Source organism: Stigmatopora argus, chromosome 2, assembly GCF_051989625.1.
Source record: "Stigmatopora argus isolate UIUO_Sarg chromosome 2, RoL_Sarg_1.0, whole genome shotgun sequence".
In the NCBI taxonomy this organism is placed as follows: domain Eukaryota; kingdom Metazoa; phylum Chordata; class Actinopteri; order Syngnathiformes; family Syngnathidae; genus Stigmatopora; species Stigmatopora argus.
In genome coordinates, this window is record NC_135388.1 from 7,844,824 (window position 1) to 7,863,548 (window position 18,725).

The 18,725-nt window shown below is 38.7% G+C and overlaps 1 protein-coding gene across 7 annotated transcripts in view; it reads right to left on the reverse strand.

Annotated features, from left to right (window-relative positions):
- Positions 1–18,725, reverse strand: part of mdga1 (MAM domain containing glycosylphosphatidylinositol anchor 1) — a 164,693-nt gene that overhangs the window by 93,704 nt on the left and 52,264 nt on the right. For all 7 annotated transcript variants that reach the window (XR_013298099.1, XM_077592216.1, XM_077592196.1 and 4 more), the window contains 2 exons: positions 1,292–1,488; positions 557–689 (listed from right to left, as the gene is read on the reverse strand). Coding sequence is in view for 6 of the 7 variants with exons in the window: in XM_077592216.1 (XP_077448342.1) it covers positions 557–689; positions 1,292–1,488 (330 nt within the window). In the remaining variant the exon portion in view is untranslated. The remainder of the gene's footprint in view (positions 1–556; positions 690–1,291; positions 1,489–18,725) is intronic.

Below are 18,725 nucleotides of genomic sequence, written 5' to 3' on the forward strand. Positions count from 1 at the left end.
TGTGAGGCCAGTGTACCAACCACTCAAGCCACCAGGCCTATAGGTAGAATGTTACTCCGAAGTAGGAAGAGTAAAAATCCGAGAAAAACTCATAACCCAACTTCAAGTATAGAGAAAAAAAGAAGATTGGAGTCGGTTTCCTCTAGCAGTCTATCAGTTTGATCATAACGAGGCTGACAGAGCTGTCAATGGCAATGTTGTTGCGAGTAAGAGAGTTGCCGGGCAGCGGTGTGGAGATGGATGGAGTGCTGCGGACTGAATCGGGAGATAACAGGCAACCTGACAACTGAATTGCAACTGACAGGCCAGCGACGCCGTTAAAACATGACGGCCTGACAATTGGGCGCACCGGAGGCAGACGAGAGGAGAGATGGGCTAAATTTGAGTGGAAAGTCAAAAGGCAGAGTAACAACCATCAAATTAGGAGCGGAGAGAGGAATACAAGGTTGAAACCTAAACGGATGGATGCAAGATGTGAGAGCGAGAGAAGGAGAGAGAAATGTGTGCAACAATAACATCAGCTCAGACTATATTTGGTCCTTGTATTTTTACTTACATGTGTTGTTTGTGAGCCTGAAGGTGACCGACTTGTCTTCAATGTTACACACATTACGGACTGACACCTGACAAGTGTAATCGGCAAAATCCTTTGTTCTCAGGTTTTTTAGCTTCAGGACCTTGGTCTCACCCTGAAGTGGACAAGAACAAACATTTGGAATAGGAAAAAAATAACATTACTGATGAAAAGAACAATCTTTTGGCTTCTTTTAAATGTTTCACAATGTTGTCTTAAAGATCACTTTTTTCCCCGACTCACGTACAGATATAATAACGCAAAAATCTCTCGATTATTTCCACAGAACGATTAGAAAGCCTCGGTGATGGCAGATCTGTTTTCTCACTATGTTCCCGACTGTTTCAGAACCCAATGTGTGTGATTCTGTATAAGCATCGTGTAAATCAATTTTTAGCCCGGCTGACCAGTGTTGTACTCTGCTACCAAGACAATTGAACTCCAGGGAGACCGCTTCGGGTTGACTGATGCTCTGATAAAAGAAGTCGAAAGGAACCATTGTTTTCGTCCTTTTAGACCGAGGATCATTAAAGAACTGTTTTGCAACTTACTCAGAAAACTGTACACTATAGCTAGCTTGTGTCAATTATCGATGCCAAAAACCTTTTATCGAAACAAAAAGCCAGTTGTAAAGTAATGAGATTTACTCTGTTAGCGCTTGAAATAAGAATATATTTGGAGGTACTTTTGCTAAGTGACAGGAAGCGCATTCTCTACCTGAGTATAAAGTGGCTCGTAGATGTCCACACCATTGTCTTTGCTCTGTTCAATGAGCGTGTTTGCCCGCTTCCAGATGAAGCGGGCAGGTGGGTTGGAGTTGACGGTGCACCGGAGGAACACAGTCTTCTCTTGGTAATAACTGCCTCGCACATCACTGATGGTCTGGTGGACCGTCAGAACTGGTATGTCCAAGTCTGGAAAATACATAGAGAAGACATTAAATGGAAAAGTACCATTTCAATGCATATTCTCACAGTAAAAACTCCTATCCACAGAGTGGTTGCAATTTCATTTGCTGTCTCAAACATGGGCCTCGTCAGCACTTGCCATCTCTCAAAGAGTCTTTGCCACTGTCACTATTCATCAGCAACAAACTGTAGCTAGCCTCGCTTCTCACTCCGTGCTGACGCATTTACAGTAAGGTACAGCATGTGCATGTATAATTCAGCTACTAAACTAGAGCCGTGTGTTCATAAAAAATGATGGAAAGCAATGTTCCCTCCAAGCTGCGCGCGTGCGCAATTGCGCACTACTCGCGTCTTCTTCGCACAGAAGCAATCATATGGCGCGCAGTAAATAAAATCCAAACTTTTTTTTACCCCTTTCCCCATGATGGCGCCGTTTACGCGGCAGCCAGTGGCAGTAGCTCTGTCCACTCTTATGTTTTTCTTGTTTTACAGCCCTTCTATCAAGCGGTGAAATCGGGTGAGAACTGTCTAAATCTACTGTGTGTGTGGTTGTGTGCGTGCGTGTCTGTCTAGTATGTGTGATCATTTGTCTTCAACCTACACAATGGACTATAGTAAATGGAAATTAGCCCTTGGCTACAATCTTACATATATATGTTCATTAACATGAATATAAATATGTTCATTAATATGTGCTATCCCTTATTAAATAAATCAAAGCAAAATCATGGAAAAATATTGCATATATATGGAAACTTGACTATCTCAAGTGACACGTTCAGCAGAAAAGTCATTTGAACGAGAATGAGAAGTGAGAAGGACAGATGTGTAAAATAAGGTAAAATTTAACTCGGATTTGTGCATATTCTAATGGCATTTATGAAGATGTTTTATGCATAGATATTTTTTCATTCATTTTCTGAACCGCTTTATCCACTTTATCACTCGCGGGGGGTGCTGGAGCCTATCCCTGCTGACTTTGGGCCAGGAGCAAATTCAACACAGGTGGACCGATCTGGATTTGAACCCAGGACCCCAGAGCTGTGAGGCCGACGCACGAACCACTCATCCGCTGGGCCGCCCATTCATAGATATTAATCATTACATTTTATTATTACTAAATCATTTATGTGTAGTAGACATGCAGCTGCTTATGGCAGGTGAGATACTGTTGTGTGGCCATAGAGAGCAATGATGATGTTGCTCACACTGGTACTCAGTGTGCTCAGGGAGGTTGTCTTTCTGCCCAGACAAACAAAAAATTAGAAGGAACATTGATGGACAGCCACAATGCATGAGTCTGTTCAGTTCAAAAAGTGATCTGTCCGAGTTACAGGCAAATCCGGCATGTCACAGCATTGTACTGCTGGATGCTTTGAGGTTCTTGATGATTAAGTTTAAAACCCCAAACCATTAACTACACTGAGCTTTTAGGCAAAATGTAATGTACCAACACCCAGTATTAGCACGGAACGCTGTTCAGATAATATTAGGATAAACTGGCATAGAAGATGCCTCTCCTACGAAGTCAACCAAAAAGTTCAAATTTAAAACCTTAACATGGTGTGCTGCAAGTGACTCAGCTAAGCTGCTTACCACTAATACATCTCTCATTCTAAAGTTGCTCTCGATCTGTTTGGGTGAAATGATTTCTTGAACACTGAAGTGTTCACCTGTTTTCCCCCCACTTTCATCTAACCGTGGACACCCTCGTTCCAATCACGACAACAAGCCGCTCGCGACAAAAGGCTCGGCGGGAGGTGACACGGCGAGGCGGCACCCGGCAGCGTGTGAAGCAATGCCAGGAACAGGCCTTCAAAAGCTGGCCTCTCATCAAAAGTATCTGCATGCCTCATCTTGGCATTGCAAGGATGTGGCTGTGTCTGAAGGAAATCTGGCAAAATAGCAGGAATCAACACATTCAATTTTGTTGACTTGATTTTGAGGATTGTGTTCAAGAACAGCAATTTTGTGTCCTTGCCTGGTAGATTATTTGCTGTGGTGTTAGACGTGAATAGGAGCATGTGTGGCGGTGTGACAGAAAGTATAGGAGTGTTGTCATTCTATCTGTGGGAGATTGACAGAAATACTAAAAAAAATGTAGAGAGGGGCGGGGGGTTCTCAAGAAAATGTCATAATGGTCATGAAGGTTCGGGTGAGGTATGAGAAGAAAATAAATGAATCTCCCACAATATATATTATGTTTTGGTTTTGGAGAACACTAGCAAGCTGTGCTTTTTTTTAGCAGGGCTGGAAATTTTCCAGATTAAGATCAAGAATCAAAAATATATTAGCACGATATCAGAGATCAGCTATATAGTATATAATTGGCCATCTGCATTTGCAAACTGACTGGTTTTGAAGATCTTTAAGCATCCATCAAAAGGAACCCGATGTAAATGGTTGTCAAGTGGGTTATTATACTCCATAGCACACAAACAAAATGCAGTGTGCACTAGAATACAAAATATATTTCATTGTCAAGCAGCTGCTATCTTAATGCTTATGCACATTCACAAAGACATGCAGCGTTTCACACTCAATGCGGGAAATAGATTCATGTTGGTGGCACACAAGATGGCTAAACCAAACTCTATTCCATAAGTGTAAATGCAAACAGCACCAATGTGCGCCTCTTTCAAATTGTAAAATATTCTTTTACAAAAATAGAACAGGGATGATGAAGTGTGTAATGAAAATAATTTCCAAATACAATTTTAACACAAATATTTCTGTCAGTCAAAATAGAGCATACTTGGCGTTTACTTTTACATGACAAGTGTATTGTCAAGTGTAGGGTCCCAAGGTAAATTGGGCTTTGGGTGGTTGTGGGGCATGAGTAAACAGAGATGCAAGCTGAAACGGCAAGTATAAAGAAAAACTATATGAAACTTTAATGAGGCATCTGATTTCCCCAGTCTTTCTTTTTACACACACACAGCTTAGATCAGTTCCACTTCACATTCTTTTGTTGGCCACATTGCTTCATGTACATCTGTTTACTGTCTTAGATCATTTAAAATCAAAGACCCCTCACTCTTGAAGCCCCATATACCCACTTAAGAGTACAATACTCTCAACATAAATTTTCATTTAAGGGATTTCTCTTCTAAGTTGAAATCAAACTCCAAAACATGCCTTTGACTGTTTGTCCACATAAACACAAACATTCTGCCAATCTGAAAGCCCACTTTCATCAAGATGGACAGATTTTGTTCATATGTGCAATGAAAACAATATTGTCAAAACATGCTGAACATCACTCAAATGTGTGTTCTAAAAGTTATTTTTGAAGGAATGCATGGAAATGTTCCCAATTGGTGCTAAAAAAATGAATATGCAAAATGTGTACGTGTGAAGCACACCATTTTCTTCTCACCACCGTGGAAACATTAGTTAATACGTCATAATTCAAGGACGAACATAGCAAATACCCCAATTATAACAAAAAAAAGGCAATAATCCTAGAAGCCTCAAAACTACATTAGCTTAGGTCTAAAGTTCATTTAAACTGGGAGGACTGACTGACAATGGTCACATTTCAGTACCACGGACAGCGCCGGACATCCAATCCATTTGAACAGCCAATCACTGCCCACCTGGCCATCTAGCGTTTGTAAGTGCTAGCCAATAAGTTAACTGAGTGCCCTAGAAAATCAGAAGTCAGTTTATTGGCACAACACGCCATCGTCTTATACAAGAGGATCCACGCCAGTAATTTCCTTAGCATTCAGAGAGAGCTTTTGTAACAAGCCAACTGTGTTTTTATAACAAGTTGACCTCTGCTCACCAATCACCTCCCCCTCCCTTGTATGAGGACAGCACCGCAAGCCTCCAAATCCTCTTTGATTTCCAATATCATGTCAAGTTCCCTAATAGCGCTCTGGGAGTGGATGGCCATTAGAGGAGAAAAGAGAAGATGACAGGCTCAATTGAGTGTGAGCGTGTCACAGAAGAGAATTAGACCCGGTGTACACACTAGTGTGCGTGCGTGGTGAGGAGTGATTATATCACGCAATTGTTTAGTTGCCGTCGTCGCATGGAGCCACAAATGAACTTCTGTGAGTAAACAGTTGAAAGTGTACCGATTTACTCAAGGTCACGGCACAATTCATTTCAATAAATTTGCACTCTAAAAAGACGGTTAAACTATACTTATGATGCAAAAATATTTTAATGCCTAATGAAGAGCTAGTTTTAAGCAAAGACTGGTACCGTTCAGGGTGTTATGTGCATTACAAGTGATGTGCTAAATGTTTGTAATTGCAGCCAGCTGTCATTTTTGCAGTAAAGCGTGGATTACGACACTCGATTTGTTACACTGTATTAGCTCAAGAAGCTCGGTGATATTACAAACATGGTAGAAACCCAAAGATATTGCTTTGTCTGCAAACTGTAACCAATAACTATTCATTTAATCAGCATATTATTGTATTTTATAATAATCATGTCATAAAGGCATCCCTTGCAGGTAAATGAAGAATAAATCATCATAATTAAAAGGATGAAGCTGTTTTTTTTCATCAATATTTCGATTTTTGCAGTTGCAAAAGTGTCGGAAAGTAATTTTTAGAAGAATAATTGTGGAAAAATGATTAAACTGTCATTCCTCAGAAGACAATTGCCAGTGGTGCTTGGTAATGTGAACAAACTGCAACTAAAATACAGTAAAACTTTTTCCTATACTACATAAATGGCCAGTCACAAATCGTGCATGAGCCTGATTTAGCCCACAAAGCATAGATTGCCACCAATGAAAACACTGCTCAGACAGCTAATATGTTAACGGAAAACCATGTTACTCTCAGCTAGATAGCAGTTTTTCCCCCTCACAAAATACATTATTATGCATTTCTGACCACACGGACAAAACTGACACATGATCACTGAAACTTTCACATGCACACAACCAGATGCAAAAAAGAAAAAAGAATGATGCAGAAGACCGCCTGAAGCGAGGCAGACTGGCCATTTGATCCAGCTTCGCGCCTCGTCAATTATTCAGCATCCTTTGCATAGACATAGTGCTAAAGAGGCCATGAAACATGCACAAAGCCCCAGTTAGAAAATAACAAGACCAACGCCTCTAATTAAAAATGAAAAGGGGAACAGTAAAAATTGTATCGTATTGATTATCAATTCCTCATACGCCTCCCATTCTATTATTAAAAAAATGAGAGCAAGAAGAATTTGGATTATGTTTGCTCATCATGGCATATGATCGATATTTAAGTACATATTTAAATTTTTACCCCTGATTTTAACAGTTTTTCCTTGAACATAATGGCACAGTAGAGCAATGTGTAATGGCTAAAAATATGTATCGCAATTTACCATTTTATTGCCAGGCAAAGTCAATACGGCATCACAAGCTATGTAAATTGATGCATTTGAAAGAGGAACATACAAATGCAAATAAAGAAATATCACGGTCACCACCAAGCTGCCATGATATGAAATTATAACAAAATAATAAAAGCCAAGGCTAGACAATACATACAATATTTTTTCACATCCATTATCTTAATAATGCATATTTGCCCAAGGCTATAATTAGCATATTACTTAAGACTGAGTTACTCTGTTTCATAAATCAAAATGACCTGACTTTAAAGGAACGGACAATACTTAGTATGAATCAACTGCATGTGAAAGACACTTGCCTAAAATATTAAGTATGCAAATCACGCATTTCCTAAACCTCTGGAGAAAGTAATGTTTAATTATATCATGTTATGCACATGGGGGAAAGAGTAGGATTGATATCAGAAAGAAGGGAAGTCAATATGGGTTACTCACATTTGATTGAGCTTAAACAGTACTGGCATTTTAAAATGTCTGGCTATACTTACTATGGCCACTTCTGGTAAATAATGGCTTTAATGGATGTTTTTCTTGACTTACGCAGCAGAAGAATTAGATTTTGAGCATTTTCAATTCATTCAACACAAGTTTTTCCACTGCTCAAAGTGTTTTAGCTTAAATAATTAAAACAAACAAACAAAAACAGTATTAGGCCTGTTGTGTTATTGTGGAGTTATTGCATAAGATTCCTGTACACGCTGCTCTTCACTCAGACATAAAGAATCTTTTGCCATTGCAAAAAAGACATTGCATCATTTAGCTGATGGGCTGTGTTCACAAAAAGTATTTCTGAAGCATATAAAAAACTAAAAACTATACCGTTTTGAACTTTAATGTCTATCGAGCTAAAACATAAAAATTTGTAGAACATCTGCTTCTTGAAACGCAAAATTCTACCTAAAGTACGAAAAAAATGGCTGTTAAAAATCGGTTCCAATTACTAGACTGAACTTAGAAACTCTGCCCATTTTTCCATAGCAACAAGTTTGGAAAATCAACACTGGACAAAGAAAACAAATATTTAGCAACTCCATAAAATAGAAAGTGCAGCAAGATGAATCTGTTCCTTGCCAAAAATCCATCTTATCACAAACTCAACATACCTTACTTATCCCTTAATTGTGCTTCTCAGGCACGCCTTTGAAAGTAAATAACACACCTGTGATGGTTCTAGCCGGTTTCCCCCAAACTGATTTATATGTGAGGGTGCGGGCAGGAAGCCAGCTAGCCAGCACAATCTCGGCTCACAGCACCCAGAAAGTGCCGAGCAAAGCGAGACCACTCTTAACAAAATGTAACACCTTGGATTTGGTGTCCTGCATGCGTCTTAGAGCCATTCATTTCAACTTTGGGTGTATTTGAGTGCATTTTGAACACAAATATCCTATTCCTGAGTCCTATGCTTTTCGTCTCTTGACGGGTCATCACGACAGCACCGTGTTGGGTCACTAGCACGTTGACCCGATGACCAAAATTATTTTTTTCTTAAAGTCATAACAGGATGTGCGACGGCATAGGTCATAATAATAATAATCGGACATAGACCCTGTCGTCATCATCAACAACAAAAAGCCTACTTGTCCTCACACCCAGGATCACCCAGGTCATGGTAAATAACTGTGCTCTTTTTCTAGTACATTCTGTGCAGTATAAGCACCAGGTAGTAATTCGTTATTTTGAATTAAACATGGATGATATTATTTTCTTGTTTGCCTTGAATCTCAGATGTTCTGAATACTGCATAAAGTGTCAACACATTATTTATTGTCATCTTAGGAGGGATGGAAGACGAAAAAATAATGTTCCTACGTCATTACATCTGATGTCCTTGTCTATAAAAATGAAATAAAACTGATTTTACGACATACTGCAATATTGACTTAAGATGCTTCATATTTCTGAAGTATAAAATCAGAGTGGTCATTATCTATGCCTTACTGGCATAATACACTGAAATTCGACATTATAGATTGTTGTCTAAAACAAGAAAGCTAACATCTCGGGTTACATAATACTGTGATATTCTGTAACAGATATATTAGGGGAAATATTTCTGGGCTACATCACCTGAGAATTATTATTATGATATTTCTGAAAGATAATGAGACTGCAATGCAGCATTAATATAACATAATGCTTAAGGCATCTGCAGTACGGTTTATTGCAGCATCTACTAAGTAATAAGAAAGCAGTTTAACTGCACATTAAGAAAACAGACAAACAAAAAAAATGGCAAGTTTAAAGTCATTCAGATCTTTTTTTACGACAGTAATTGAACAAACATTTTAACTCATAAGCAGGGAAGATAGGAAGAATAAATAAAGTTCTTCTCTGAGGATATGAGTGAACAGAGATTTCTTTTTACCGCAACATGAGATAATGTAATCATAGTTTACCCTGTCCAAATATGACTAACAAAGCAACTCATTAAATTTATAACAGAGCCTAACAGACATCTTTGGTCTCTAATACTGCAGTGTTGATAGTTTTTTGAGAATTTAGAGATTTTTTGGAACTATACTTGTATTTTGTTCAAGCTTTCCTTCCTACTTAGATCTGTTTTTAATATTTTAGCGTTACAAAAGCGGGACCAAATATTAGAAAGACCTCTATCTCGCTGCCTTAATATAACTCCACTGAATACTAAAGGCAGACATTCCCACCAGGAGGACACTATTCATATATCATCCATGACTTTGTTCCTGGTATATTTCTCTACCTTTTTTTTTCTACTTGGATTTTTTTTTTGGGTGTCTCATGGCCTTCTAATCCTCCAATCTCTACACCCCCCACCCCCTCTCCCCCCATCCTATTTCAATTTTTCTATCTGTGAGAATGCCCTAAGGCAACTCCCATACTTTATAGCGCTGCCTTCATTGCTCAGCCCCGCTGCAGCTGGCCATAAACGAAACATTGAAGATGTGGTGGGAAGCAGGCTTGCGCACAAGAAAGGAAGGAATTAGGGAAAAGAAGTGGGATGGAATGGGATGGGTCGAAATCCATACAATGAGTCAATTGTGAGGGCAATAGAAAGGATGGATATGTAGCTGGAGACCTCGTATGAGCATTAGAAAGAGGCGTCGAGTTATAAAAGCCTGAGTTGCGTGTGATTGGAGATTTGGATGGAATTAAAAAAAATGTCAATGCCATTAAAATAATATTTCAATTTTCATGGCCTAATGGCCAAAAGAATTAATGAATACTGATGTTGCCCAGCGGGGTCTTTGACTTGAGGGCTAATTTCAACAACTTTGCTACTTTTGAAGTTGGCCAAAATGATTAAAGAAGCAAATATGCATTATTGCTGCTTGGTTTCTATCTCATATCAAGTAGTGTGGATTAGTAGTGCAGGATGAAATGAAGCAAAGTTCCTTTAACGACAATTTTGGGATACACTTGTTTTCTTATTGAATGCTTAATGATAGTTTTCTACCATAGAATGACTACAATCAATCAATACTGAGCCAAAAAAATCATCCCCTCCCAATTCCTTTTTTTACTCTTTAAACTATACACAAAATATTATACCACTGCTCACGGAATGAGCACAGAATAAAAAACAAAAGGAGCAGCCTAGTGGAGTTCTTATTGAACCGTTTTCTCTCTGTTTCTTCATAATGCAAATGCAGGTGGCCTCGTGGAGGCTAATGAACATTGATTGCCTTTTTTGGAATGAAACTTGGCAGAGGTCTTAATTCTCCAAGGACCTATTTTAATTCTAAGTTAGCATTCATAGGTATTGTGAAAATTACAACAAAATAAACAGAATGTGGTTAAAATAATTTCCACAGCAAAAGCATCCAAGAAAAATATGTAATCGCCTATATTTACTAGAGGACAGGTCACGTTATTTGCTGCAACATCAAAGAGGCGCCAATTTAGCATGTTTTAATTCCCTCAATTAAATGTTAATAAAAAATAATGTATGTGTATGTTGTGAAAAAGTGATCGTGAAAACAAATCCTAAACAGTATATTAATATTTTGCATGCACTTTGACAATGCATGAAAGGTTGTGAAGTGGCAAAGTGTTGTACAAATGTACATGTTAATTGTCATATTAAACATATGTCTGGAAAGCAATGGCACGCTGTGATTTGTACTCGTCATTGCCATCTGTTCATCCATCTGTCGGACAAGACAAAACTATGCAACTTCTTTGTGTACACATTTGATGTCTGTCACACAATTTGTTCTAACATGCAAAGTCAGAATTTGGATGAATTATTAAACAAGACAAAATGATTCAACAGTCATTACTGTCCTGATGGTTTATACTCATTTTCACCAATGAGTTGATTTAACTCTTCAAACATAAAATAGACAGAGGTATTTACCTTTAGCACCTTCATGTCATGCTTTATAGGGGAAATGACACCACGCTAATTACAAGTGAGACTGCACAAGCTGTTAAAAAACTGCTCACATGCAGCCTTCAGACATTAATCACTACTTTTCAATAGACAAAGGTGATATACTTCAGGCTGTGCTGAATGCATACTGTCGTTCACTCGTTAGTGAGAAGAATGGATTGATTAGATTAATACTGGTGTGTTATCGAATTTGTTTAAAAGAAAACTTTGTTGTTTTTGACCACTATAGGTGTTTCTTGCATTAAAAAGGGGCATAACAACACTTAAGTACTATGTATCTTAATGTGACAAGGAGTTATGCTGAAGGCAAGAACGAATCAATGATGCATTCTTGACAAGCTGCCAGACATATCCCTGAGAGAAATGTGCAAAGTTCCAATGCACCCTGAAGAATAGAGAATAAAAAACAAAACAAATGGGAAAAAAAAACATATTTAAACAAAACAAATGATCCAGACTCATCTGGAACAAAAAAATAAGAACCATAGATGATTTTGATGGTCTTTAACATCTTCTATGGCTGTTCCTTTTAATAATAGAAGACTTTTTTAAATAAATAAATACGAAAAAGGCACACTAAAGACTGAAATAACATCCAAAGTGGCTAGAATTAGGGTTTTCGAGTGGCCTTCCCAAAGTCCTGACTTAAACCCCATTGAGAACTTGTGGACAATGCTGAAGAAACAAGTCCATGTCAGAAAGCCATCAAATTTAACTGAACTTCACCAATTCTGTCAAGAGGCGTGGTCAAAGATTCAACCAGAAGCAAGCAGAAGCTTGCTGATGGCTAAGCAAAAGCACCTAATTGAAGTGAAAATGGCCAAGGGACATGTTACCAAATATTAGCGCTGCTGCATGTATATATTTGACCCAGCAGATTTGATCACTTTTTTCTGTCCACCCATAATAAAGTCATAAAAGAACCAAACTTCATGAATGTTTTTTGTGACAAAGAAGTATCTGTTCCAATCACTCTATCAGAGAAAAATCAGAGTTGTAGAAATGACTGGAAACTGCAGAGAGCCATGACATTATGTTCTTCACAAGTGTATGTAAACTTTTGAAACCATTCATTTGTGTCCTCCATAGGGTTGCATATAAGGTGGCTATCCACCAGGCTACTGTTACACTAAAATTAAGTATAAAGGAAGAATCTATTTATTAAAATTTATACAATGATTCAAAATCTTCATGTTTCCACTACACACCATTACAATACTACTTTTGCTATGTTTGGCTAAATGTTTCATTTAAAAATCCAAACCAATAGAAAGGAAAGAGAAACTCAAGGTCAGAAGGCCACTCCCCTCAAGACAGCATTTACTTGTAGATTTATTCGATAAGACAACTTGCACTGAACTCAGGTAAAGAAGAGTGCCGTAGGCTTCTGATCATTATACAGATGCATTCCGACAGTCGGTTCATTAAAAGACCATGAGTCTCGACAATTGTTTCTGCATGTGCGCTCCATTTACAGTGCTACACATCATGAGTGTTTTTACACCAGCTATTCTTCAAATCCCTCAATTCTCTTTGAGCCTTTTAAATGCACTTCATCCAATCTATGGTCTGTTGGTTTGAGTTTGTCTTTTGTGCTCACTGTAAACGCTTGGAAAGAAGACATTTGTTTCATACGATGATGTATAACATACAGTAGCCAAGGCTGGGTATCATGCGCAAGTAAGATTATATTATTGGTCTTAGTCAGCGGATGAAGAAATAAAACTTGAAAACATGGTCCAGGAGCAAAAAGCGCCTTGAAAAACTTTCCTTGAGAGTAATTGTGTTTATTTTCACACCTATTGCTTCAAGATGCCCATAAAGCTTTTAAATTGTAAGGTTTTAAATAATTCATTTTCTCACGAAGTGGATAAAGTGATGAGACATTAAAGCTGAATGTCACAAGAGAAAGAAATACCCCGCCAGACGTTTCATCCGACTGAGCTTAAATTTCAAAGATGAACTTAATCAAAAAAAATATGTATTCATGAGGAAAAGGACAATACCTTGTGCACCTTTTCATATCGACCGCCTATCCATATCTACAGTTTTTTTGGTTGTTAAGTTGAAAAAAAAAGGGGGAAAGGGTTGCAAAGCAGGATTAAATTAGATTTGATAGAAAAAGAGACATTTTCTTATAAGAATAGTCCTCCTCTTATGACTGCTGCATACTGATGACCCGTTTTAACTATTAATTTTACATACCGAGGAGTAAAATAAACTTTTTCCTCACAAACTGAAACTTCGGAAACTCATTATATAAGATGTTTATGACCAAAAGATATGGATGCATATATTATAAGCAATATCACTGTCAACTAAATAAGATCTTGATTTGGTAACGACTGCCAACTAAATGTTTCAACTCAACCACATACAAGGTGAATAAGTATCGTATTTTCCGCACTCTAAATGCATTCAATTAAATGAATTCAATTTTCTCAAAAGCCGTCAATCACGCAAGGAACACTGACAACCTTTGTTTATGTTGTAAACCATAACACCACACTTCTGTTGGCCTTGGCTAGAGTTGTATGGTTGCTTATTCACACTTTGCTATTCTGCACACCTTCTGGCCAAAACACAGCAATGTGCTTGTGAGAAAAGCCCAGGGATGTTTGCACATCACCAACAGAATCACACTCAATGGGGCAACAAGACACTTTTGCCTGATGGATGAACCAGTGACACAGCAATGATAGCGTGCTCCAAATCTATGCTTTGTTCACACATTGAGGGTCGTATGTCTTTTAAATAGACCATAATTGTCACTCTTGCATGCCATTTCATCAGGATATGATCAAACACAAAAGTGGTAATGCAATATGTCACAACCATGTATAAAAAAACTGGTACACGGTCGATTGGTCGCCGGTCTTTTGGTCGCCGGTCTTTTGGTCGCCGATCTTTTGGTCGCCGATCTTTTGGTCGCCCGGAAGGTTATTGATAATTACCATTTAAATCGTTGCTCAAATTCCCTAAATACAAACTGCGAATTACTATTTAGTCATACTTAATGCCCTAGTAATTATTAGGCTACAAAAAAGCTGCAAATTTCCTGGATTTTTATAGTTTTTTGTTGGAAAACTTGTTAAGACCCTGACTGACATAGCTTCTTAAAGGGACAACGCATGTACATACAAAATCTTATACACTCACACGTCGGCTCAGGGAAACTGCTCATGGCCATTGTTGGCTTTTATTGATGCATAGACCGTGATGTTTTACCTTGTTTTGTCGCCGGTCTTTTGGTCGCCGGTCTTTTGGTCGTCGGTCTTTTGGTTGCCGGTCTTTTGGTCGCCCGTTGTCGCGGTCAGGGCGACCAAAAGACCGCGACCAAAAGACCGGCGACCAAAAGACCGGCGACCAAAAGACCGGCGACCAAAAGACCGGCGACCAATCGACCGCACACGAAAAAAACTATCTAAGCCATATAGACAATGAATTGGTATACATAAACCAATCCTTCCAGTACCAAAATAAAATAATCAGTGCACAGCTGCTCATCTCACAGTAAGAAAGGAGGCCAGTCACATTTAAATTTCTCTCAAGGCAATTTCAGATTGGAAAAAAATAATAAGAAAAATATATTAAGAGTGATTAACTGACTAATGCAGAAAAGATGGATTCAAATCAACAGAAAACGGTAAAATGATTTAAACCATAATAATAACAAAGCAAGGAGCAGCAACTCTGCAAAAAATCTGGTAAAACTAAAAGCAAGGGCACTGTACAGGGATTATGAGGGTATTTAATCCTTAACAAGACAGAGATGAGCCTTAATATTTAAAAGCACGGGAAGCAAAACCAGCACAGAAGAGTTCAACAAAGTTCCATTAAAAAGATGAAAAACAAAGGAATAGAGGGGAGACAGTCCCCTGTGAGAAGAGTCGTGTGGCGGCCCACACAATTCACTTTGGAAAGTGCAAACAGGAGGAAATCAATTCAACGGCGAATAAAACATTACACACGTAGCAAGAGGGCGATTCACTGCTACGAAGAACAAGTGGAAAACACATTGGAAAAGATGACCGACATCAAGTGCCACGGGAGATGAGCATCCGTGCATCTCGGCCCAATGGTTCACCTGTAGTTTTAAGCCACTAACCTGCGGAAAGGTCAAGGTATCTTTCCAGATGTTCTTCTTCTTTTAAAGACAGAGTGTGCTTGCCTGTTTGAAAGCATTACTTGTCACTTTAGTTTCTTCATGCTTCAGCTAGGCTATGTCCAAAGGCCCAGCAGAGAGTCTGCTAACATCAGTGCTTTCCACCTAAGGGTTTCGGCCACCTTGTCTGCATCCTCTCAAGCATGCCCGTTGTGGGTCCGGGCCAGGAGTGGAGTCATGCCAGGATTAGGCAAACCCAGTGGCAACTGTTGACATGATCATGTCAAGGCACTTTGTCCAAGTCCTTTAGACTGGTACTTTCACTTTCAATTTCACTTCTTTCAATGATAACGTTTTTAACTCTTTACTCGTATACCAAGACTGAACTATCTATAAACTACGACCGCCCGGCTTCCTCGACTGGCTAACCCAGAATCTAGAGGTGAGATTAACCGATGTAAGGGTCAATACGTACAGACCCTTAGAATATACCTAACAATTTTCATTCTAATCTGTCCACGAATAACAGAAAGAGAATGTCAATTCCACATTTCATCCATACACCTGATGCCCCCAGATGGATGAGGGAAAATAGATCATTTGAAACTTGACCCAGACACTTTCTGTTAGGTCACATAAGGAGAACATGTAGTTCTACTGACGCAAATAAGGATCATCATCATCCTCAAAAAATAAAGAAGACTGAACAATTGAATTAATGAGGAAGAAGAATGTTCAGGCTGACATTGAATTAGCAGTAATTTCTTCCATGAAATTGGTTCCAGTGACTAACCCTGATTTTTATATAGCTATGAGTAGTTTTCTTAGTTATCAGAGTTATTACCATACAATGTCCTAATAAATCCTCAGCAAAGTGCTAACCGCCACAAACTATGCATCTAAATAAATACACCACTTCAGTGAATTCTGACACAAACAGCATGTGTGTCAAAATTGTCAATGTGTCCACTACCGGATGTAATCCGAACAAAACCTAGCAATAAAGTCATAACTAAAAACCATGGTTTACTCAAGCGTCATATGCCATACAGTAAATTGTTCATTAAGCTGTCACCATATTCAATATGATGGAGTTGGCATTCAATTAAAACTCTCTACATGACTAAGTAGGACATTCTGGATTGACGGAAATGAATAGAACGTAGCCAAGGAGGCATTTGGGAAATATCATTGGGTTCATCAATCCTGTCATAACGCAGCCATGCGACATAATCAAAATCCATTAGTCATCATCATTAATGAGTTCATTCAAAATCATTGGTCAAAGGAGACTGCCACTTACCTGGTGGGTGTCACCTGGGAGGACATGAACCTACACTTCTGGCCCAATTATGCATACAGAATTATTACTCCACCCAGACTAAATGGTTATCGCTGGTTGGGTTTCTGAACCAAGTCCATCCTATCAGTAGAGGCTACTAAAGAGTTAACCCTAGCCTGCACACTGCCCCACTGTCTCAGTTGTTAGGGTTCCAAGTCATAGGTCATCTGGTTGATAACCGTGATCCGATGTGATTGGAGTCTAATGTAAACTAGGGAGGTGTTTGCAGTAGGAGCGGTGCAAGTGAAATGTAAGGATCAGGTGACGAGCTGGTTTATCCCAAAAGCTACAGAGGAATTTGTGTGTGTATGTGTGTGTCTATTCTGTGAGTGGCACAAGATATATGGTTGAATTTGAAATAGCTCTTTAAATACTTGAATATTTAGGGGTCAAAACTAGTGATTGGGCACAGATTGAAAAGAATACATGTTAGCTTTCAGATAAAAAGGTGAAATGAAAATATCGTTACGAGAAATGCTATTATTATTTTTGGCCTGAAAGTACATTTTCAGAATACTGGACACGTTCTTTTTTTTTCTGTTCATCATTCCTCGCTATTTTAAGTTCTCTCTACCAATAAGCCACATTTTTCCTCGCTCTTCTCAACTGCACTAAGACACCTTTAAAAATCAAAGTTCATCTTTCATGTTACATAAAGGCAATTTGAGATGGTTTAGTATTTCATTCTGCCATGAAGCAGGCAGGAAGCATCAATGAGCATGCATGCAAAATTGATGCTTTTAGACATTATCCGCAATTGACGACACATTGATTACATTATATAAATTAATGGAGAGCAACTGACTGAAAGTGATGGATCATTTATCACCTTACTAAAAATGTGTTTAAAACTAAGAGTTCTGCGTTCGCAAAAGAAGAAACACAAAAAGATTCTTAGTACTCTACCGGGCACTATATCGAATGATGATTCACTATTAAACTGCTCATAAACTGTTGCCAGACACTCAACCAGTTGCTTTGGCTTTTCTCAGGATTCTGAAAATAACTATGCCTCCATTTTGGAACATTGATCCATTTCCTTATTGGCCAAGTCTAAACTAAGAATGCCAGAATGTTTTTTTTAAATTGCAGTCGAGGTACTCTTATGTCGTCAACAATTTATTACTTCAAATTACTGAGTTTAATGGGTATACTTTTTTTTCATTTTGCTACAGGCCTTGCAAGACCACAAAACACTCCTGCCAACCTTGTGTTAGGTTAGGCTTACTTATTCTATGTGTTGTAAATATCCTTACTCTTATTAGTCCCAACAGGACTCTGCAATCACTACATTTGGCACTGATTTAAATACTTTCCACAGAGGTTAAGACAAACCATTCAGGGTGTTCGGTGGGATCCTAGCCACGTGATCCTTGTGAGGATAAGTGGTAGGGAAAATGAATGACTGCATTTAGGAACTTTGCACATGGTCAATTTAGGTCTTTTTTCTATGGCCACAGAAAAACATAATTGAATGTGTTCACCGGATGATTACGACTGTTCTCAGCAGAATCAACGTTTTTTCGCCACTAATTCCTGGCTGGATTACTTTACAGGTCAAATTGTTAGTTTGAAAAAACATCTTAACACCATAACGATCTGGCATCCAATTTTGTAGACGTGGCGTAACCACAGGTACTGTACAAATTAGTTTTGATTAATTATGCTGTTAAATGATCATATTTTGGGCCTTTCGGATTTCTTCTATTTCTGTTTTTCTCTGCTGGCAGGAATCTCTTTGATTTGTTCCATTAACCTAACCGCCTGTGCTAATTGTTATATTGTTTTATAGCTCCACTACCGAAGGAAGCAGATCACAACTGGATCTGACCCCTACATTCGGGGGGAGGAGTAATTGAACAAGCATTGGCTGTCAGAGCTGGTTAGTCTCACAGAAGACCTGTCGCTACTACGCCGACAAAACAAGCTGGCACTCCAGCAATTACCAGCTCCCCTGTGAGAGGGCCATGCAAGTGCTCGGGGACAGGCTGATAGGCTGAGAACAATGAGGGAGGGGGTGCTCTCATTAAGTAAGGGTTATGGATGAACGACGAGTCTGC